The sequence below is a fragment of the Myodes glareolus genome, chromosome 24 (assembly GCF_982192425.1).
Source record: "Myodes glareolus chromosome 24, mMyoGla1.1, whole genome shotgun sequence".
Taxonomy (NCBI): domain Eukaryota; kingdom Metazoa; phylum Chordata; class Mammalia; order Rodentia; family Cricetidae; genus Myodes; species Myodes glareolus.
In genome coordinates, this window is record NC_142049.1 from 49,680,980 (window position 1) to 49,702,868 (window position 21,889).

Genomic DNA, 21,889 nt, shown 5'->3' on the forward strand with positions numbered 1-21,889 from the left:
AGATAATAAATGATAAAACAGCAGTCTCGGTCCCTTTTCCACATGATTTTTATTGATTTCATGAGCCTCAATTCCTATCAAGGAAAGCGGAGGTCCAGAAGGCCGGGGACAGATTCGAACCCTAGGAGGCGTGTGCAGACTGGCTCTGCGCCGGACTTTCACCTTATCTGCCGCCGCCCACCTGGCAACAGGTTTTACCTCTGGCTGGCTGCCGCTCCAGGCCCCACCCCCTTGCCCAGCCCGGCAGGTGTCGGGTGATGTCAGCGACCGGTCCCGCCTCCTGACGCGAGAGGCCCCGCCCCTCGCTGGACCGCAGAGCCGGCCTCACCTGGGTGCTGGAGAGGATCTGGACTCCAAGGCCTCCCCATCTCTCCACCGCCAGGCGCCCAGGTAGCCTCGGGGGTCCACGGGATAGAGGAGGCAGGTCACAGGACCCTTGATCAGGAGGACAGGGGGTTAGGATGTGAGCTTCCGGAGGTCCATGGGCCGGGTACCCCAAGTCAGAAGGAGGAAGCTGAGCATGGACCCCAGTGTCTGAAGGAGGAGAACTGAGGTTCAGGACCCATAGATCTGAGGGAGGAAGCTGGACCGTGGACCCCTGGGTCCGAGGGAGAAGGGCTGGGGTCTAGACACCTGATCTGAGGGAGGAGGTTGGGGCCTGGACCCATGGGCCTGAGGGAGGAGAGCTGACTGGAGTCAGGATCCCTGATCTGAGGGAGCAGGCTGGGGCCTGGACACCTGGACCTCAGGGAGGAGAGCTGGCTGGGCTCAGCACCCCTGTGACTGAGGGAGGAGGCTTGGACCTGGACCCCTGTGTGTGAGGGAGGACGCTGGGACCTGGACCCCTGTATCTGAGGGAGGACTCTGGGACCTGGACCCCTGTGTGTGAGGGAGGCAGCTGGGACCTGGACCCCCTGTCTGAGGGAGGAGGCGGGAGCAGGACCTCTGTGTGTGAGAGAGGACGCTGGGACCTGGACCCCCTGTCTGAGGGAGGAGGCGGGAGCAGGATGGGATCTCACCCATAGGCTGAGGTCATAAGTTTGGTGTAGTCCCAGCCCCTTCCCGGGCGGGCGGGGCCCTGGCCGCTTTCCTTTTCCACACAGGTCTGTCTGCCCCTCCCAGGTGCTCTCACCTGCCTAAGTGACACTAATGAGTCCTGGCACCACATTCCTGCTGCCTAAGGGAGAGGTGTGTGGCTGGGGCTCAGCCGTTTGGGGCCAGGTCCTAGGCAGGAACCCCACATCCCCACTTCTAACCCTGGCTGCAGTGGGCCCCTGTCGAAGGAGACTGGGCTGGAGATCCCACTCTGGGGCCCTGAGCCCTGACTCTGGGTCTGAGGCGCTGAGCCTGCTCTTCTAGCACTTAGGGGGAGTGATGGGGCAGGGAGGTTCAGAGCCACCAAACCCTTTCTGGTCAAAGGTCACCAGGCTGGAGAGGAAGCAGGTGGGTGGGGTGGGTAAAGTCCCTGGGATGGGGCTTGGCTCTGGGTGTATCTTTGCCACACAGAGCCTGGGGTGATCCTTGGCCCTTTGGGGCTCACCATTTGTTGAACACGAGGTTCACAGTGGCTGGGAACTATTGGTTGTTGGTGCTGGTGGGTGTGGGAGGAAGTTTACATGTGAGAACCGCTCCTGGGACAAGCTTGAGGGGACAGGATTGGGGGGAAACCCCTTGAACAAGCTGAGAGCTTGGATGGATGCTCCCAAGGGGTGTGCTGGAGGTGGAGGTGGCCTGGTCACAGGGTGAAGTGGAAGACAGGGGTGTGGTGTTTGCTTTCGGATGGAGATGGTGGGACAGTAGGAGCTACTTCCTGCAAGAAAGACAGCGTGGGGCATTTTCTGTGGGATATTGGAACACCCTGGAACTGCTACGTTCCCTAGTCAGTGACCCCGGCAGGTGGGAAGGCGCCCAGGTACTCTGACTGCCCCCAGGAACCCTTCTTAAAGAATCCGAGACTCAGCTGGGCCCAGTGCACCCTGAGGCCTACTCAGAGGCGGGACCCCGCACCCCATGAGTCTCCAGTGCCTCTGAGAATGGTGGATGAAGCCAGAGGGAGGATGGGATGGGCGACCATCCTGTGATTATGGGGCCGGTGGGCGCAGAGGTGACAGACTTCAGATCTGTGCCCTGCCTGGGCCCCCTAGAGTGTGCAGTGTCCCTGCCGCCTCACCTCCTACCCTCTCCTCACTGCAGCTCCAGCCACTGTGGAGCTCTGCAGACAGGTACACATTCCTGCCCCAGGGCCTTTGCTTTTACCCCACCGTCCCAGCAGCCCCCTCCCCCCTTAGATCATGCAGGTCTTTATTTTAGTAGGAAAGAATTTGCTACTTAGTCTAGTTAAAATGTAAGCGCAGCCTCGGCACCAGCACCCCTCTCCCTGCTCTGTACCTCTGATAGTCATTCGTCATATAAACCATTTACATGATTATAACAATTTATCTTTTTATCTGTCTCTGAGATTAGGATAGTACCGTCCAATATAAACAGAATGCAAGCCAAGAGTGTATTTAAAATTTTATAGTGAGCACATTTTGAGAGGAGGGGCAGTGGAGAGATGGCTCAGCACTTAGGAGCGCTGGCTGCTTCCTGCCGAGGATCTCTGTTCAATTACCAGCACCAACATGGTGGTTCAGAACAGTCTGTAACTACAGTTCCAGAGTATCCACCGACCTCTTCTGGCCTCCATGGGTACTGCATGCATGTGGTATAGACATTGTAGCACTGATTGCTGCAGAGAACTGCTGCTTGTTCCTCAGCATCTACACCATCACTCCAATTCCAGGGAATCCGTGCATCTTCTGGCCTCTGTGAGAACTTCATACGTGTGGTACATATAAATACAGCCAAACACATACACACACACCCAAACACACCAAGCACACACACAAATAATAAATCCTTTACAAGAAGATTTATTTATAGTACTTTATGTCGGGGGAGGGGTGAGTCACGTAGTTGTGAACACCCAATACAAGATACTGAACTCTGAACTCAGATCCTCTGAAATCTCTCTCCAGACCCATAATAAATGGATTTTTTTTTTATTTAAAGACAGGGTTTCTCTGTATATCCCTGGCTGTCCTGGAACTTGCTTTGTAGACTAGGCTGGTCTTGAACTCAGAGATCTGCTTGTCTCTGCCTCCCCAGTGCTGGGATTAAAGGCATGGGCCCTCACTTTCAGCTTAAATGAATTTTTTTTAATAGCAAAGCTAAGCCAGGTGGCACAGTCTTATCATTCTGTCTACTGTAAGACTGAATCTGAGGGAGCCAGGTGGGAGTGTATGCCTTTAGTCCCAGCACCCAGGAGGCAGAGGCAGGTGGATCTCTGAGTTTGAGGCCAGTCTGGCCTACAGAGCGAGTTCCAGGACAGCCAGGGAGGGCTACACAGAGAAACCCTGTCTCAAAAAAATAAAACCAAAACCCCCCCCCCAAAAAAGAGGAAAGAAAGAAAAAGGTCTGAGGGGTGACTCAGTGGTATGGTGTTTTCTAGCATGCAGGAGGGCTAAGCCCCAGTGTGGCCAAAGACAGTCCCAACTGATGTGTCCACTCTCTTTCCTCAGACGATGGCCGCAATGACCCTGTCTGTGTCTGGGAGGAAGGTGGCTGCCAGGCCAGGCCCTGTGCCTGAGGCGGCCCAGCCGTTCCTGTTTGCACCCCGGACCCCAAGCGTGGGTGGCCCTGGAGGGCCACAGGTGGAGTGGACAGCACGGCGCATGGTGTGGGTGCCCTCGGAACTACATGGGTTCGAGGCCGCAGCCCTCCGCGATGAAGGAGAGGAGGAGGCAGAAGTGGAGCTGGCGGAGAGTGGGCGGCGCCTGCGGCTGCCCAGGGACCAAATCCAGCGCATGAACCCACCCAAGTTCAGCAAGGCAGAGGACATGGCTGAGCTCACCTGCCTCAACGAGGCATCCGTCCTGCACAACCTGCGAGAGCGCTACTACTCCGGGCTCATTTATGTGAGTGACGTTCCCCACGTGGGGTGCCAGGTGTCACCAACCTGACCTGGATTGACAGGGAGTGGTATTGAGTCCTGTGACTGTCCTCCAACTAGTGAATAATTATAACGCTCTATGTTTTATGGAATAGGAGGTTAGACAGGTGTGCCAACACTGAGCGATGCCCCCAGCACCTCACTGGGAAGTTCTAGGCAACTCTTCTATTGTTGAGCCACTTCCCTGGGCCACTTTTTTTTATTTTAACCTCAAGATGAGATCTCCCTTGTAACCAAGGCTGGCCTCTAACCTGGGCTACTGGTGCCCATCCTTTAGAGCAGCTGGAACGACAGGCTTGCAACGCGAAGGCTGGCCCGACTTGTACTTTATTGGATGATTGAAGCCGGCTTCCACCTGGCCGGATGTCCTGTATGGGGGCACCCTGTATCACCTTTTAATGATAAACAGTGAAAATTCATGACTAATGAGCCTACATGGCTCCCTTAGTTCATTTAATTCTGCTCAGCAAGGCGTGGCCTTTATTATTAACCCCATTTTGCTAAAGACCAACAGAAAGAGATAAAAATAAAACCCGCCATGGAACCAGGTATAAAGAAGAGAGGAGGATCTTTTAAAAATGGTTACATTTATTTATTTGGGGGTGGGGCATGTATGGAGGTCAGAGCAAGCTTGCTGGATTGGTTCTCTCGTACGCATGAGTCTTGGGTTCAGACTCAGGTCACCAGGCCCTGTGACAAGCACCTTCACTCCCTGAGCCATCTCACTGCCTTCTGGCAGGATCTTGACTTTGAGGCCAGCTGGGTTGTAGAATGATATCCTGTTCTGAAACAGCAGAATAAAACAAAATAATGTCATGGGATTGATGGTATCCAGGTTGATTGAGGTAGTTTGCCAAGCTCTGTGATCCATTTTTGATGTCTGCATAGCTCTTCAAGTGGGGGTACTGCACACGGAAGTTGTTCCACATCCTGGCTTCCTGTTAGAAATGCGGAAGGTCTCTAGAAGGCCTGTTTGCTGCCTCACACCCCACGGCCAGGACACTCCGAGCTGGTGGGGAGTGACATGCACAGCTTTTTGTTCCTTTTAAATAAGCTTCTAGGGTGTGTCTCATGGACAGCTAAGGTGTGATTAACTCCATTTAAAAGAGAGCAAACAGGATCATAGAGTTTAACAAAGAATGTTACAACTATAATGAAAAAAAAAAAACCCTGAGAATAGTGACTGTAAATATTTATCAAGGACTTAAGCTGTACTGGGCCTGCTCTGAGTGCTGTTGTTGAGTTCTTGGCTGGCTTCATTGCTGGGGACTGTTGATGTCACTGACATTCCAGAATGTTAAGTGAGTCGGGCCCAGGGCCCATGGTCACTGAGGAATCCTTGGGTACACATAGCTTTCTCTGCTAGACTCAGCTCTGAATTCCTTTCCTAGGGAATCTTGTTGCCCACCTCACCTCCCCACCCATGCACACACCAGGCTGTGGGGTAGAGACCAACCTCTCCTTTTTCCCTCAGCTTGGCCTAACACAAGCTAGTGATGGCTCTCCCACCAAACAGGTACAGTGCTGCAGATGGGTGCTGAGTTTCCAGAAAGCCACATGGACTTTGACAGGCTCTCAGCCATGCTGGGCGGGAAACACAATTCTTTTCTCCATTCATGGAGACAATGATACCCAGAGGGGTTGCTTGCTCAGGTCAACCAGTAGGAAATTGATAGCATGGAGATTTCGGCTCCCTTCCTGTCTGATGGCCAATGCACAATATGTGCTTGTGACTAACTGGTCATAAGAACAGTGGAAAGTGAGACCCCCAGGGATTGGTCCCTTCAGTGGGACTACAGTGGCAGAGAAAACTGGTAGAATGAATGACTATGCAAGGAAGTCTGGTCCATGTAACATGGGACAATGTGTCACTGAGCCCATTGTCCAGGGTTGGACTTTGTGGCCTTTTTCCCTATTGGGATCAAAATCAGAGCCTTGCTCATGGTGAACTTTACCCCCCGCCCCTCACTGGGGGATTCTAGGCAGGGGCTTTACCTCTGAACCACACACACGGCCCCTCACTGGGGGATTCTAGGCAGGGGCTCTACCTCTGAACCACACACACAGCCCCTCACTGGGGGATTCTAGGCAGGGACTCTACCTCTGAACCACACACACAGCCCCTCACTGGGGGATTCTAGGCAGGGGCTCTACCTCTGAAACACACACACAACCCCTCACTGGGGGATTCTAGGCAGGTGTTCTACCACTGAGCCGCACCCCAGCCCCTCACTGGGGGATTCTAGGCAGGGACTCTACCTCTGAGCCACACCCCAGCCCCTCACTGGGGAATTCTAGGCAGGAGCTCCACCACCGACCACATCGTCAGATCTTTTTACTTTGAGACAAATTCTCACAACCTTGCCTATGGTACCTTCTGATCCTCCTGCCTCAGTCTCCAGAGTAGCTATCATGGCAGGCCTGTGCTACCTTTAAGGGGGTCAGTTCTTCCTGGAAGTTATGTACAACTGGGAGCCTCAGCCTTTGGCTTCCATCATAGACAGTTAGAGCCAGTCAGCTTTGGCTCCCAGGTGGCTCTGTAACTTGAGCATCCCAGACTGCTGTTTGGAGAAGGAGGTGGGGCCACCTTGGCTGACTGGTATTCATTCTCTCTTAATCTGTGGGCCTTTGTAATGAGGCAAGCTCTTCCAGAGGAAGCCAGACAGGGGAATATCCTCAAATTGTGTGGAGACACGAAGGGTGGGGAGGAGCAGGCCCGTCTCCAGAGCCCTCCAGGCTAGGCAGCCCTTCCAGACCCTTCTATGGACCCTCTAGGAACTGAAGCCTCTTCCATTTCTCCCCTGGCCCTGTTGGCCAACTCAGGTTTCCATCCTGGGTGTTACCCAAGTGGTGTCTGGCCCAAGGGACTGGCATGGGGAGTGGGCTCTGGCGCCAGCGGCCATGAGATACCCTCCCAGGGAATGTGGTCCAGCCACTCCACCCTGAGACCTTTGGAAGCAGCCAGGAGACTAGAGAGACAGATACTAGGCTAACCGGTTCTTCCGCTTGTGGCCAGCTGCCTGCCCCCTCCATGAAGAGGTGGCACCAGGCAGCCTGGTGGCCACACCCTGCCAGAGTCAAGTGGGTGGGGGGGGGCAGAGCAGGTACCCACTAGAGAGCCAGCAATTGGCTGACTAGCCTAACCAATAAGCAGCTGTGGTCCTAAGTGGTGAGCTAGCTGGCTTGTTCAGCTGGCTGTCTCCAGTGCATTAGGCTAGTTAGCTGTCTGGCTGACTTAGCTAAGGGGCTAACTAGTTCTCAGCTATCTAGCCACCTCCATAGGTGTTGAGTGTTTCCTGCTGATCTTGTACCCTTCTGAGTACAATAGAATCTCGGTCAGTAGCTCAGGCTGGCCCAGAACCCACAGCAATCCCCTTGCTCCAGCTTCCTGAGTTCTGGGGTTCCAGATGTACATGATTGCTTCCACAGCTTCGTGTGTAGCTTTGAGGCTTTAGCAGAAGGTCACATGTGTTCCCTCTGTGTGTCCATCGAAGAAGTCAAGGCTCGTGACCTGAGGCTGTCTTCCTTGGCCTCATTCCCTCTGTGGTGGCTCTTCGCCCGTGGACACCTCTGGACAGTCTGGAAAGATTCGTGTCTGCTGTTAGCTTAGCAGCGTCTCTAACACCCATGCCAGGCCGAGTAGCTCATTCCTGTAATCCTGTCACTTGGGAGGCAGGAGGATTGCTACAGTTTTCCAGGCTCAGCTAGAGAGTGATGCAGAGGCTCCATCTTCAACCTCCAACATCCACACGGCAGCTCACAGTCATCTCCTCCAGTCAGGAGGCCCAGGGCTCTCTTCCGGCCTCCGTGGGTCCTGCATGCATGTGGTAAACAGACATACATGCAGACAAAACACTCATACCCATAATTACACACACACACACAGAGACAGAGACAGAGACAGAGAGCCAGGCATAGTAACACATTCATAACTCATAATCTCAGCCCTGGGGAGGCAGAGGCAGGAGGATTCATGTAAGTTTCAATCCAACCAAGGCCATGTAGTAAAGCAAGACCCTTAGTAAAACAAAATATGCAAAACATGAGCAAAATAAAACTTACCTTTGTATTGTCAGGTGTAGCTCTGCCTTCCGCCTCGCCCAGCTCCTGCTGAGGCAGCCCCTGACGCTCTCTCCCCTTTGCCTGTCGCAGACCTACTCTGGCCTTTTCTGTGTGGTCATCAACCCATACAAGCAGCTGCCCATCTACACGGAGGCTATCGTGGAAATGTACCGGGGCAAGAAGCGCCACGAGGTGCCACCACACGTGTATGCTGTGACAGAGGGCGCGTACCGCAGCATGCTCCAGGGTGAGTGTATGGACAGCCCTGTGCAGGGACCAGGTGGGCACTGCTGCTGCTGGGAAGCAGGGACAGGCTCGAATGATGGTTTGGGGACACACTGGGAGGAGGGCTGGGCTCCAGTTCTTACCATGCAGGTCCTTTAAAAAAAAATCTTCCTCTGTGTTCATGACAGTATTGCTTTGAAAGGAAAGTAATGCTGATCTGTGGACGTTTCCCAGAGAGACAGTAAGTGTGTGACATGCACATCTGTTTCATAGTGAATACTTGTGTCAGGTCATGGGTAATAATGGCTCATGTTCTGTGATCTCATTCCTTCCTTGGCATTTTATTTTTGGCTTTTTTTCAAAATTACGTGTGTGTGTGTGTGTGTGTATGCATGTGTGTGTGAATGTGTGGAGGTATGTGTGTGTTTGTGTGCATGCATGCATATGTGAGAATGTGGGGGGTATAATGTGTATGTGTGTGCATGCATGCATGTGTGAGAATGTGGGGGTACATGTGTGTATGTATGTGCATACATGCATGTGTGAGAATGTGGGGGGTATGTGTGTGCATGCATGTATGCATGTGTGTGAGAATGTGTGGGGGTATGTGTGCGTGCATGCATGCATGTGTTTGTGAGAATGTGTGGGGGTATGTGTGTGTGTGTGCATACATGCATGTGTGTGTATGCGTGTGTATGTGTGCGTGTGAGAGAGAGAGAATGTGTGGGGTATGTGCATATGAATGCAGTGCCAATGGGAACCAAAAGAGGGCATGGGATCCCTGGAGCTGGAGTTACAGGAGGTTGTGAGCTGCCATGTAGGAGCTGGGAACCGAACCAGAGGTCAACCTCAGACCTGGAAGTTGTCTCTGTCTCCCCAGCACTGGGACTACAGCTGTGCCCGACCATGCCCAGCTTTTTGTGGGGGTGCAGAAGATTGAACTCAGGCCCTTGGGATCACTAACACTTTATCAGCCAAGTATCTCTCCAGCACCTTCCTGTCTTCCTGGTGTTAGTTTTTGATTGACCTGAGGCAAACTGCCTTGCCTTTGGTGCTCTTAACTGTGTGAACGTGGTCAGTCCGCTTCTGCTGTCATTGTGTGGCCTAGTCTGTAGGTCTGCCATGGTGCCATTGAGTCCCTGCTGGGTCAGTCCATTTCTGTTCAAGGTATAGATGGGAATGTCTTCTAGGATCGCTGTCTCTCAACTACGTTACTTACCCTCATAATAGTCCTCTGGTGTAGTTTTTTTATTATTATTATCCATCATTTACAGATGGGGAAACCAAGGCACAGAACAGTACAGTTACTGCCCATGGGCATACTGAAGGGTAGCGCTGAGGTATGACTTGAACCCAGGTTCTGGCCACTGCTCCCAGTGTCCCACTCTGAATTTAATTTTCACTCTATACTGGGTGTTGTGTTGGACGTTTTTGTTTATGAAATGATCTCATGTAGCCCAGGCTCGCCCCTAACTCCTGTGTAGTTAGAGATGACTTTGATTCCAGATCCTCCTGTTGAGATTATAGGTTCCTGGTTTGCGTGATGCTGAGAATGGGCTTTGGGCATGCAAGGCGAGTGCCTGCGGGTGGTGATGTCACCGTCACCGTCGTTTAGGTCCTAGGAGTCAGGCTCAGGCCACCAAGCTCGCTGGGCTGTCGAAATCTCGCTTTTTAAGATTTATGTATTTCAGCTTTTTTGGGAGTGGATTTTTTTTTTTTTTGCTGTATGTCTGTCTGTACACTACTTATATGCCTGATACCTGCTGAGGCCAAGAGAGGGCATATAACTTTGGAGCTGAAGTTACTACAACTGTGAGCCATCATGTGGGTGCTGGGAGTGGAACCTGGGTCCTCTGCATAGCAGCCAATGCTCTTAGCCACCGAGCCATCCCTCAGTCCGTGCTGAGGGCGCCTTAGAGGCCCCACTGGACTCTGACTGTAGCCTGTGCTGAACCCATTTTTTAGATATGGAAATAGAGGCACAGAGCAGCTCAGAGGCCGGGGTCACACGCACACCTGGGCTTTGGTTCAGACCGGCCAGGGTCACAGGGCACATCACGGCAAGCTCATCGGGAGCCCTTGTGCCGTGTCACCTGACTGGCTGTGCTCAGCCATGACACTCACTTCCCTTCCCTATCTGCAGGGTCTTCACCCCGTGAGACACGGTCTGTGTAATCACATGACGCCAGCTTATTGTCTGGCTTACACCGTGGTTGTGCTCTAAATGACTCCTCCCTTGAAAAGCACGGGGCTTGCCTCACCCGTAGTCACGGCCTGTGGCCCTAGGTTTTCTGTTTTAGCTCTGCTATTCAGTGTTCCTTTCCTTGTTGATAACAGGACCTGGCACTTAGTAGGTGATCAGAGTGTATGAGAGATGGTGGTGCAGTGGTGCCAGACCCAGGGTGGCAGTCAGAATAGACATCTTGTGTCTCAGCTCCTTCTGGGGTCCAGGACCTCCCTTTCCAGCTCTTGAGCCTCAGCTGCCTAGCCTGGGGTGGCACACAGTAGGGACTTGTCGAGTTGAAGTGAATTGTAGTCTGTATAGTTGGGGTCCTTGCCTCCACTTGCTGGTGAGGAAATGCAGGCTCAGAGAGGGACAGCTGCTTTTGTAGGGTCGCTCAGCAAGTGAGATGTTTAGTCAGGATAGAATATTTCAACTCTGAAGGGCTGATCATTACAATCCCACCATTTGCTTATGGGTCTGGAAAGTTTTGAGATGCAAAGGGGCCAGGGGACTAGAGACCCTCTGGGTGACTTGTCTTTCCCTTCTGTCCCCTACAGACCGTGAGGATCAGTCCATTCTCTGCACGTGAGTTGTCTTAAGGGCTTCAGAGGCAGAGGTCCCCACAGAACGTGGCTCTGCACGAATGTGGAGGGCACCAGTGGGTGTGGCACTGGGTAAACTGGCAGAGTTGTCAGTGGGCAGGGGCTGCCTGGTCTCCCTGCCCACCCACCTCCCCTTGCTGCCCCACAGAGGGGAGTCTGGAGCTGGAAAGACGGAGAACACCAAGAAGGTCATCCAGTACCTGGCCCACGTGGCATCATCTCCCAAGGGCAGGAAGGAGCCTGGTGTCCCTGTAAGCCATGCAGCCTTGGGACACCCCAGACCTGTCACTAGCAGCTCCCCTTGTCTTGGGCTGCACTCCACACCTGTAGTTGGTACCGGATCCTAGTTCTGCCTGGGCTGCCTGGGCCCCTCCTGTGTGCTCAGCGCGGAACCAGTAGCCAGCAGGTTGGAGAGATGAGCCTGGTTCTTAGCCTCGCTGGTTCTAGAATAGTTCTGGGTACATAGTAGGTGCTTTTTTGAGACCTGGTTTTAGGTGACCTGTGTCTAGATTTAGAGGACTGTAGAGGTGTCCCCAGTCTCTGAACCCTCAGGGAGTTGTTACCAACAGTACCAATAGGAAGCCCCAGTCTCTGTGGGTGAGTCGTGGTGGAGCAGAGTGGGTGGTACAGTGGGATTTAAGCCTGGGCACATAATCCCTGAGGTTTTCCTGCCCCATACTCCCATTGCCCCAGCCCTTCAGCCGATCACCATGTGTCTGTCCATGTTCCATGTGCCGTGTGTCCTGGTCCATGTCTCCTGTCCTGTGACTTCCTCAGGCCTCCGTCAGCACCATGTCTTATGTGAGTAGCAGAGAATCCCCTTGCCACCCCAGTGTCACCCCAGTGTCCCTTGGGGTTGCTAGCCCACAGACAACTGGGAGACAGGGCCCAAGAACGGCACACCAGCCCCCCAGGGACCCACAAGGCCACTTTGACAGTCCTACCATGCAAATGCAAGGACCATGTGGCCATCTAACTTAGACATACTATGTGCACGAAGCCAGGGTCCCCTACCACTGTCCATGCAGCCCCGCGGTGTTTATGCAAGCCCTAGGAAGCTCTGTTGTGTGCATGCAGCCAAACTCGCCCTGCCATTTACGGCAGCCCTGGTATGTGACATGCTACCCAGGCCTCAGACTGCTATTTAGTTCAGTCCTAATTATGTACAAAAACATCGCTCCCATGTTTGTGCCAGCCCTGCTGTGTGCACATCCTGAGACCTCAGGCTGGCATTTAATACAGTCTCCTGTGTACATGTGGCCAAGCCTCCTGTCATTTGCACCACTTCTCCTCTACCCGCATGCCTGGACCCCGTGCTGTCACTTAGCACAGTCCTACTATGTGCATGTAGTTGCTCACCCTCCAGTATTCATGTACACAAAGCAAGGGTCCCCAAAACCATTCATGGTGACCCACTATGTGCAAACGCCCAAACCCCATGCTACTTTTACTGCAGTCCTGCTGTCTGCACATAGTCATGACCCCATTATTGGTCATGGAAGCCCTACTATGTGCATGCAACTAGGCCCCCACTGCAGAGAAGCCATACTGCGTGCACACCCCAGTCCTACTGTAATTATGCAGCCTGGGCCTGTGCTGCTTGCCATGTGTGCAGAAAGAGGCCACAGACAGCATCACGCAATACTGCAGACTCCTGAGCTCCTCCTCCCGCAGGGCTGGAGAAACAAGCTCTCCTATCCACGCCACATGACCCTAGCCACGCCACACAGCCCTCACTTTGCACATCATCTTTTTTGTTTGTTTTATTTATCTTTTCTGAGATGGGCTGTTGCCTTGTAACCTCAGCTGGCCCTGAATTTGCTCTGTAGCACATGCTGGCTTTGAATTCATGTCAGTTTTCCTGCCTTCACATTCCCAAATGCTGGGGTCACAGATGTGAGCGCCATGCCTGGTCCCATTTGATTTTTTCTTTTCCTTCCTGTCGTTCACTTGACAAGTCACTAACTGATGTAACTCTGACACTGGGGCACCGGAAGTAAGTTCAGAGTAAGGGTCCTAGCATGAGACCACCACTTTTGAATGCCTACCATGCACCAGTGAGTTTGTAGTATACGTTATTCTCTGAACTTGTTTCAGCGAGTAGCATATGGGGACCTGGGAGCTACAGCAGCAAACACGTCAGGAGAGGGTCGTTGGCGGCTTGGTGTGCACCTTAGCAGACCTCTCCCCGTTTGCCACCATGTGTATATTTAGAAATAACCGTGTTCTTTGTGCTGTGGTTTCTAACCTACTTTGTTTCTTATTAATGGGAACACGGCTGGTTCTGCAACATTTTCCCTTTTGGTTGGTTGTTTCACTTCCACTCACCAGTCTCCCAGAACCCCCTACTTTCCACAGCAGGCAAGACCCTTCCACCCCAACCCAAAGGCCCCAAAGAAGGCCAGCCTGAAGCCCTGGCCCCGTGAGGAGGCCGCCTCCCACTTTTCTCTGATGCACCATCTCCCATGACCTGCAGGGAGAGCTAGAGCGGCAGCTTCTTCAAGCCAACCCCATCCTGGAGGCCTTTGGCAACGCGAAGACTGTGAAGAATGACAACTCTTCCCGATTTGTGAGCATGGGGGCTGTGTATCTGGCAGTCTGGGAAACTGGGGCCTGATCTGGGGGTAGAGAAGAAAGGTGGAGGGAGGAGGCAGGGATCTGGACCCCTAGGGTCTGAGGAAGGAGGTTCATCAAAGTTGTCTGGACCTGAATTCCCTGCAGAGCCCCTGCCAGGGACCAGCGCGGGTATGAGCTTTAGGAAGAAGAAGGAGGTGTGGATTTAGGGAGATCACTCAACTTGGCCCTGCACCATTTTTACTCCAGGGCAAATTCATCCGCATCAACTTTGACGTCGCTGGCTACATCGTGGGCGCAAATATCGAGACCTGTATCCTCTGAGGGATCCTGGGAGGCATAGAAAGCAGCCAAGGAGGACCCTCTGAGCCCTCACCCAGAAAAGACACCCCGGGTAGTCCTTCAAGGGACCACACGGTGATGCTCAGCTGCTCACCGTGAACCTTGTGAGGGGGTGCTGGGTGTAGACCTCCACACTCAGCCTGTGGTCAGCCCCTTGACTGTGCTTTATGGGAATGGGGGGCACAGGAGCCCAGGGAGAGACAGGAGGGACTGGGTCTAGGAAGGCCAGGTGAGCAGGTGAGCACCCAGAGTATCTGCTCCATGGGGTTGTATAGGATGTGCCCAACTGCCTAAACGGTGGGACACTGTCGGGACAGTCCCCGGAAAGCTAGGCAGACCCTCAGGGCTCAGTGTTCTTCTAGGGTGAGGTAGCTCCTCTGCCTGCTGAGCTCAGGCCCCGCGCTCCTGAAGTGTGTACCCCACACTGACACGGCTGAGCTCAGGCCCCGCGCTCCTGAAGTGGTTACCTAACACTAAAGCAGAACACGGTAGGGTGTGCTTGTCAGCCAGCACTCAGCACCGTCTCAAAATATCAGACAAAACTGAGGGCCAAAGAGAAGGCTTTCCATGTGGGTCCTGGGAATCGAATTCACATCTTCAGACTTGGTGGCAAGCACCTTTCCCCACTGAACTATATTGTAGTCTCTCATTGATTTAAATTTATTTTTATTCTGTTATTTTGTATGTGTGGGTGTTTTCCCCTGTATACATGTCTGTGCACCATGTCCCTGGTGCTGTCAGAGGCCAGAAAAGGGCATTTGATCTCCTAGAACAGAGTTACAAGATGGTTTGTGAGCCACCATGTGGGTGCTGGGAATTGAACCTCGGTTGCCTGTTTAAGAACAGCCTGTGTGCTAGCATGGTGGCACACTTTAATCCCAGCACTCGGGAGGCAGAGGCAAGTGAATCACTGCCTGGTCTACAGAGGGAGTTCCAAAACAACCAAGACTACACAGAGAAACCCTGTCTCGAAGAACTGAATAAACAAAAAACTAAACAACATGTGGCATTTTTGTTTGTTTGGTTTTGAGACAGGATTTCTCTATGTAACTACCCTGGCTGTCCTGGAACTCTCTTTGTAGACCAGGCTGGCCCCGAACTCACAGAGATCTTGCCTGTGGAGTAAAGGCATGTGCTACCAGGGTAGCCTGTGTTCTTAACCACTGATCCATCCTGTCAGCTCCATATTGTTTTAATTTAATTTAATTCATCAATGTATTTGTTTTTGAGACGGGGTCTCACACTACAGTTCATGTTGATCTGGTGCTCATTATGTAGTTCAGGATGATCTGGAGCTCATGACAATCCTCCTGCCTCTGCGTTCCAAACACTGAGAGCGCAGGGGGCAGGCAGCCTATTGGCTCCTTGACTTCTTCCCTCCCAGATCTGCTGGAGAAATCCCGGGCCATCAGACAGGCCAAGGATGAATGCAGCTTCCATATCTTCTACCAGCTGCTAGGGGGTGCTGGGGAGCAGCTAAAAGGTCAGTATCTCTCTTCCCCAGCTCTTTTGCCCTGGGAGAGTGGCCAGGAACCCCATCCCCAGAGCAGAGTCCCCGTGTCCCTTCCCCCACTCCTGTGTGGGAGCAGAGTCCCCGCGTCCCTTCCCACCACTCCTGCGTGGGAGCAGTGTCCCCGCATCCCTTCCCACCACTCCTGCGTGGGAGCAGTGTCCCCGCATCCCTTCCCACCACTCCTGCGTGGGAGCAGTGTCCCCGCATCCCTTCCCACCACTCCTGCGTGGGAGCAGTGTCCCCGCGTCCCTTCCCACCACTCCTGCGTGGGAGCAGTGCACCAGTCAGGCTGTGCTGCCCTGGGCTGCTGCACTGAATCCTGTCCGCTGGCCTCCCAGCCCCTGCTTTCCACCTCTGCCTCCAGCTGCCTCCTGGCTCTCACTGCTGCCTGCCGCATCTGTCCACTCCGTCCTGCACCCCTTCCTCCTGACCTGAGGTGACTCTGCCCTGCTATGGCTTTTGGCAACTCCATGCTTCCAGTTGATGCTACTGTGTGCTGTTGTGCCTGTAAGCTGCCGTCTGTGGTTCCTGCCAGCTCCACGGCAGTGCCTGTCCCCTTCCTGTGGTCCTGTAAGCTGCCGTCTGTGGTTCCTGCCAGCTCCACGGCAGTGCCTGTCCCCTTCCTGTGGTCCTGTAAGCTGCCATCTGTGGTTCCTGCCAGCTCCACGGCAGTGCCTGTCCCCTTCCTGTGGTCCTGTAAGCTGCCGTCTGTGGTTCCTGCCAGCTCCATGGCAGTGCCTGTCCCCTTCCTGTGGTCCTGTAAGCTGCCGTCTGTGGTTCCTGCCAGCTCCACGGCAGTGCCTGTCCCCTTCCTGTGGTCCTGTAAGCTGCCATCTGTGGTTCCTGCCAGCTCCACGGCAGTGCCTGTCCCCTTCCTGTGGTCCTGTAAGCTGCCGTCTGTGGTTCCTGCCAGCTCCATGGCAGTGCCTGTCCCCTTCCTGTGGTCCTGTAAGCTGCCGTCTGTGGTTCCTGCCAGCTCCACGGCAGTGCCTGTCCCCTTCCTGTGGTCCCCGCTCCCACTCCTTGAAGCTAAAATTCTCTCCTCCTTTTCTTTTTGAGACGAGATGTTGCTGTATAGTCCAGGCCAGTCTAGAACTCACAGCAACCCCCTGCCTCAGTTTCTTGATGTCTGGCTTTGTAGCTCCTTAGTCCTTTACCTTCTGCCCACAGCGTTTTCCTCCCTCCTGGTTCCTGCATTGTTCCTCTGACACCTTGGTTCCCACTCTGGGGCTCCTGGCATTACATGTGTCCCCAACTGCTGCCTCTGCCATCTTGGTCACCAGCCTGGAGACTGTGGAAGAGCCAAGAGGAACAGTCTGCTGTCCTGTGCACCTCTGCAGCCTGCCTGCCCCAGGCCCATCCATCACTCCTACAGCAGACGTCCGGGCCCTGTCATGGTACACATGACCCCAGCACACCCTGACCCTGGTCTCTGCCCTCTCCCTACAGCTGACCTCCTTCTGGAGCCCTGTTCCCATTACCGCTTCCTGACCAACGGGCCCTCGTCGTCCCCTGGCCAGGAGCGGGAACTGTTCCAGGAGACGCTGGAGTCCCTGCGTGTGCTGGGCTTCCTTCCGGATGAGATCACAGGTGAGAGAACCTGAGCTACAGAAACGTATTCCATGTATGCAGGTGGATATACTTGCAGATGGTGGTATGTGCACCTGCAAGTATGTGTGCACATGTATGTGTGTGCACACATATGAAGGCCAGAGGTCAACCTTGAATGTTGTTCCTTAGGAGCTGAGCCATCTACCTTGATCTTAGAGATTTTTGTTTGATTGATTTTAGAGTTTAATTTTATTTATTATTTTTTTAAAAATGCATTACAACTAGGTGTCGTGATGCACATCTTTAATCCCAGTAGAGGCAGGTGGAGCTTGGATTTAAGGCCAGTCTGGTCTACACAGCAAATTCCAGACCAGCTAGGGCTGTAATTTTTATTAATTTTTTTTAATTTGTGTGTAAGAGGCATCTGAAGACACACATGGCACAGCACGTGCCACTCAGAGGACAGCTTGAGGGACAGTTTCCTCCTCTATGTAGGTCCTAGGCATGGAACTCAACTCAGGTCGCCAGACGCGGCAGCTGGTTTGCCAGCGGAGCCACATCACCAGCCCTTGTTTATTGTGAGTGTGTATATGAAGGTGTCTGTGTTGTGTGTATGTGAGCATGTGTGTTTGTGAGTTATGTGAATGTATGTGAATGTGTGAGCGGGTGTGTGTGAGTTTTGTGTGTGTGAGAGCGTGTGTGAGTGTGAGCATGTCTGAGTGCAAGTGTGTGCACGTGTGTGTGAGTTCAGGTGTAGGTTCCAGCTCTGCCACGGTTGGTTCTGGGGATTGAACTCAGGCCTCAGGCATATGAGGCATAAAAGGTAAACACTTTTATGGACTGAGCTTTAATCTCTTCGTCTTCACTGCTTTTGAACTGATCCACCTCCCAGGCACCTGCTGTGTAGGAAGGACTGGAGCTCTTCAGGGCAGGAATGAGTGAACCCCCTCCTCACCTTGGGGAGACCAAATGAGAGCAACCAGCCATAAAGGGCAGTATCCACTAGAAGCTGGTCAGAGTCTGGAGGGGCACAGAGCGGGAAATGGGGGGGTGGTAGTTGGGGTACAGCTCCCTACAGGAGGTTAGACAAGGGTACTGGAAGAAGGTCCTTGGACAGAGGCCTGAGGTCAGGGGACAGGCACTGGTGAGGGCAATAGGAAGAACATTCTCTGCAGCTGGATGGCGCAGGGCAAGGCTGGCATGCTTGAGAGATTAAAGCTTCCGAAGTGTGAGGAAGGTCTTCCGTGAAGGTCATCTGGTGTTTCCGATTGCGATCATCAGAAGAGCTCTGGGGCCAAGCAGGAAAGGAGAAGTGTTTTAGCAGTGATGTGGGCCACACTGACAAGGATGGAGTGTCCTGCTTAGCTTTATTGTCAAGTTGACACAACCTTGACCCGCCAGGGAAGAGGGGCCTCAGCTGAAGACTTACCTGATCATATTGATCTATGGGCGTGTCTGTAGGGATTGTTTGGATCGATGTTGAGGGCCCAAGCTACTGTGGGTGGCACCATTCTAGGCAGGCAGACATGAGCTGTGTAAGAAAGCAGCTGGGCACAGACTGGAGAGCATGGCAGTAAGCAGCCTTGTTCACGTGTCTGCTTCACTTCCTGCCTGAGCTCCTGCCCTCACTTCCCTCAGAGTGGAACGAGTGGAAGTGTGAGCCAAGTGAGCCTTTCTTCCCCTGTGTTGCTCTTGGTCAGAATGTTTTGTTGTAGTGGTTTGTTTTTGTTTTGGTTTGATTTGGTTTTTCAAGGCAGGGTTTCTCTGTGTAGCTCTGGCTGCTCTGGAACTCACTCTGTAGACCAGGCTGGTCTCAAACTCACCCGAGTGCTGGGGTGACAGGTGTGCACCAACCTGCCTGGTTTACGTGGTGCTGGGGATGGAACCTAGGACCTCACACATGCTAGTCAGGCACTCTGCCAACTGAACTACATTTACAACCCTTTAAAATTATTGTTGCTATTATTTTTATTGTTATTTGGTTTGTTTGTTTCAGAGTCTCATATTGTGGCCCAGGCTGTCCAGGGACTCACCTTACAGCCCCCCAGGCTGTCCCGGGACTCACCATAAGGTCCCCCAGGCTGTCCCGGGACTCACCATAAGGTCCCCCAGGCTGTCCGGGACTCACTGTGTAGCTAAGGCCTCAGGCTCATTGCGGTGCTCACGTCTCAGCCTGCAAAGTCCCGTGATGGCAGGCGCTGGCCCTTTCCCCAGCTGGACCACAGTGTCTTTTGAGAGGTTGTGGTGTTTTCCCTTTTGGATGGACTGGGCTCTCAGAGAGACCTGCAGATGTGTAGGCATCAGCTGGACCCACCTCATAGTCTTGATTCCCCGCCCAGGAGCTTGTATTGGCTCCAGTGCCCACTCCAGAGTGGTGAGCACTTGACCGTGTGCCCGCCCATGCCCACAGCCACAGCCATGGCCAGATTTCCCAACCATGGCTTTAATCTCCCAGATTGCAACTCTCCCCACCGGGTGACCTGGCCTGGTCAGCCCAGCCTCTTGATACCAGGTGGCCCATGTGACCCTCCTGCTGGCTTGCTGTGTAGAAGATCTAATGGCAGGTGGGAGTTTTCCATTTTGAAAATGAAATTTTCAGAGTTTGGATGTGCTTCCAGCCTGACCTTGGATCACCATATACTTTTCAGAAATAGGATCTCAGTGTGGCCATTGTCTGAGACCATAGGGCCTGCCTCTGGAGTCCACTGCACTCCCAGACACATTTAACGTAATTCATTGCTTTATTTGAGACCTGGGACCGGAGTGCTGTTCACGGGCGCTACCACCGTGCCGCATCCCCAGACCCGCACTGGGAGACCCTAAGCAAGAATTAGCCATTCCCTAATCTCCAATGGGTTTAGCTGGGAGGAGCCGTGTCACTACTAACCACAAGGTGGCACCAGCTCCCCACTCCAGCTCTGGACCCGAGTGCTCTCCATCCCTCCAGGAGTGGCAGACAATCTCCTTGCACTCCATTTGTATGGAGTAGAGTCCCCCATCTTTGCATAGACTCAAGTCAAGGATGAGACAGAAGGAGACGGCAGAGCGACTGTGGACTCAGCCATGCAGATGAACTCTGTGTGCACCCGAGGGCAGCCTGGGCAGACAACCTTTGGGACTCATCAAGACCTCTGTATCTCTTCACTTTGTCTTTCCCTCCCAACCTTAGGTACTGTAAATGCCAGGCTACAAGCTGAACAGTTTGTGAGTCACCATGTGGGTAGTGAGATTTGAACCCTGGTTCTCTGTAAAGGTGGCAGCCAGTGCTCTATAATCACTGAACCATCTCTCCAGACTATCCAGTCAGTTCTGCCTTTCAATACTGGGCTTCTGTTTAAATATTTGTGCTTTTTTTTTTGTTTTATTCTTTTTTCACATTTATTTACTTGGTGTTTTTGTAAGCATGCATGTGTGCTTGGTCAGAGAACAACTCAGTGAAGTCAACGCTCGCCTTTCACAATGTAGGACCTGGGAATTGAACTCGGGCAATCAGACTTGGTGGCAAGCCCCTTCACCAGCTAAGCCAGCTCATCAACCCGGATTGCTGTCTGTTGTTGAGACAGTTTGTAGCTCAGGCTGGCTTTGAACTGATTCTCCTGCTTCCACTTTCCAAATGCTGGGATGACAAGCATGTACCACTATAGAGTATGTGTGTGCTACGTGTGTGTGTGTGTGTGTGTGTGTGTGTGTGTGTGTGTGTGTGTGACCCCAGTTTCTTTGGGTGTGCTGTGTGCAGGAGCGTACTGCATTCCAATACCTTACTGTGTGACGGACGGGAAAGCTCACACAGCTCAGCTGGAATCTTGGCTCTGCCAGCTTGAGTGATAATGATTTTTTTAATCACATGCCTCAGTTTACTCATCTGTCAAACTGGGCTCATAGGCAGTGGGCTCCACCTTCTAGAGCTGTGTTTGAAGGTCAGGTGCTTGGAATGGATGTGGTGTAGGGAAGAGTAAATAATCCATGTTTGTTGACTGGGTAAACACAGGGAACTAAACAGCTGCTGGGGAACAGTGCATGCTGTGTGATTCTTAATGTTGCCATGGAGACAGCTGATGCAAACACAGCTGCAGCAGCCCACCACTGACCCCAATGCCAGTGCCCTCAAAGAACAGAATGTCTCAGAAGGGTGACCAAGTTTTGATAGAACTGAGCAAAATCAGCAGCTGGGATGGAGAGACGGCTCAGTGGTTAGGAGCATGGGCTGCAGTCCCAGAGGACCCAGGTTTGATTCCCAGCACCCATATGACAGCTCTTGTGTTTCTAACTCCAGTTCCAGGAGATCCGACCCCTCCTTCTGGCCTCTGTGGCCACTGTGGGCACATGATGCACACATACATGCAAGCAAAACACCCGTACACATAAAATTAAAAATCAATGGAAACAACAGCAAAAAAGGGTGATCAGCAACAGTCTCCCAGGTCACACAGTGGCCGGCTTTCTCCACCCCCACCTCATGCATGGTGATGTCCTGACTGACAGGCTGAGCTGTTTCTCCACAGTGCACCGGGTGTCCTCCAGGGGGCAGCACAACCCCAGTTCTCCAAGCACCTAGCATCCCTTATGGGAAAACTCACACTGGCCCGAAGCATTTGCAAAATCAAATTCACTTTCTCTCTAGGTCTATTTCTGGGGTCAGAGGTCTCTGAGATCTGTGGCTTGGCATCTTGCACAAAAACCTGGGAGGTAGGAGCTGGGGCCCGGGCTGGGGTCCAGTTAGTAGAGCCTGTCATGCATGAACCTCCGGCCTCTGTCACCAGAAGTGATAAACCAGGCATGGTGCTGTCTTGTCATCCCAACACTAG

At 53.0% G+C, this 21,889-nt stretch overlaps 1 protein-coding gene across 2 annotated transcripts in view; it reads left to right on the plus strand.

The window, feature by feature from the left end:
* The first annotated feature begins 235 nt into the window (after window positions 1-235).
* The window catches only part of Myh14 (myosin heavy chain 14), a 57,167-nt gene continuing 35,513 nt past the window's right edge, over window positions 236-21,889 (plus strand). The window contains exons 1-10 of one of the 2 annotated variants that reach the window (XM_048438148.3): window positions 236-390; window positions 3,561-3,956; window positions 8,144-8,300; window positions 11,060-11,087; window positions 11,253-11,355; window positions 11,882-11,905; window positions 13,581-13,673; window positions 13,928-13,991; window positions 15,405-15,503; window positions 16,983-17,123. In XM_048438148.3, coding sequence (XP_048294105.3) covers window positions 3,564-3,956; window positions 8,144-8,300; window positions 11,060-11,087; window positions 11,253-11,355; window positions 11,882-11,905; window positions 13,581-13,673; window positions 13,928-13,991; window positions 15,405-15,503; window positions 16,983-17,123 — 1,102 coding nt within the window. In that variant the 5' untranslated portion in view covers window positions 236-390; window positions 3,561-3,563. Of the gene's footprint in view, window positions 391-3,560; window positions 3,957-8,143; window positions 8,301-11,059; window positions 11,088-11,252; window positions 11,356-11,881; window positions 11,906-13,580; window positions 13,674-13,927; window positions 13,992-15,404; window positions 15,504-16,982; window positions 17,124-21,889 lie in introns of those variants that run through there. The other variant, XM_085682826.2, reaches the window with a different exon arrangement.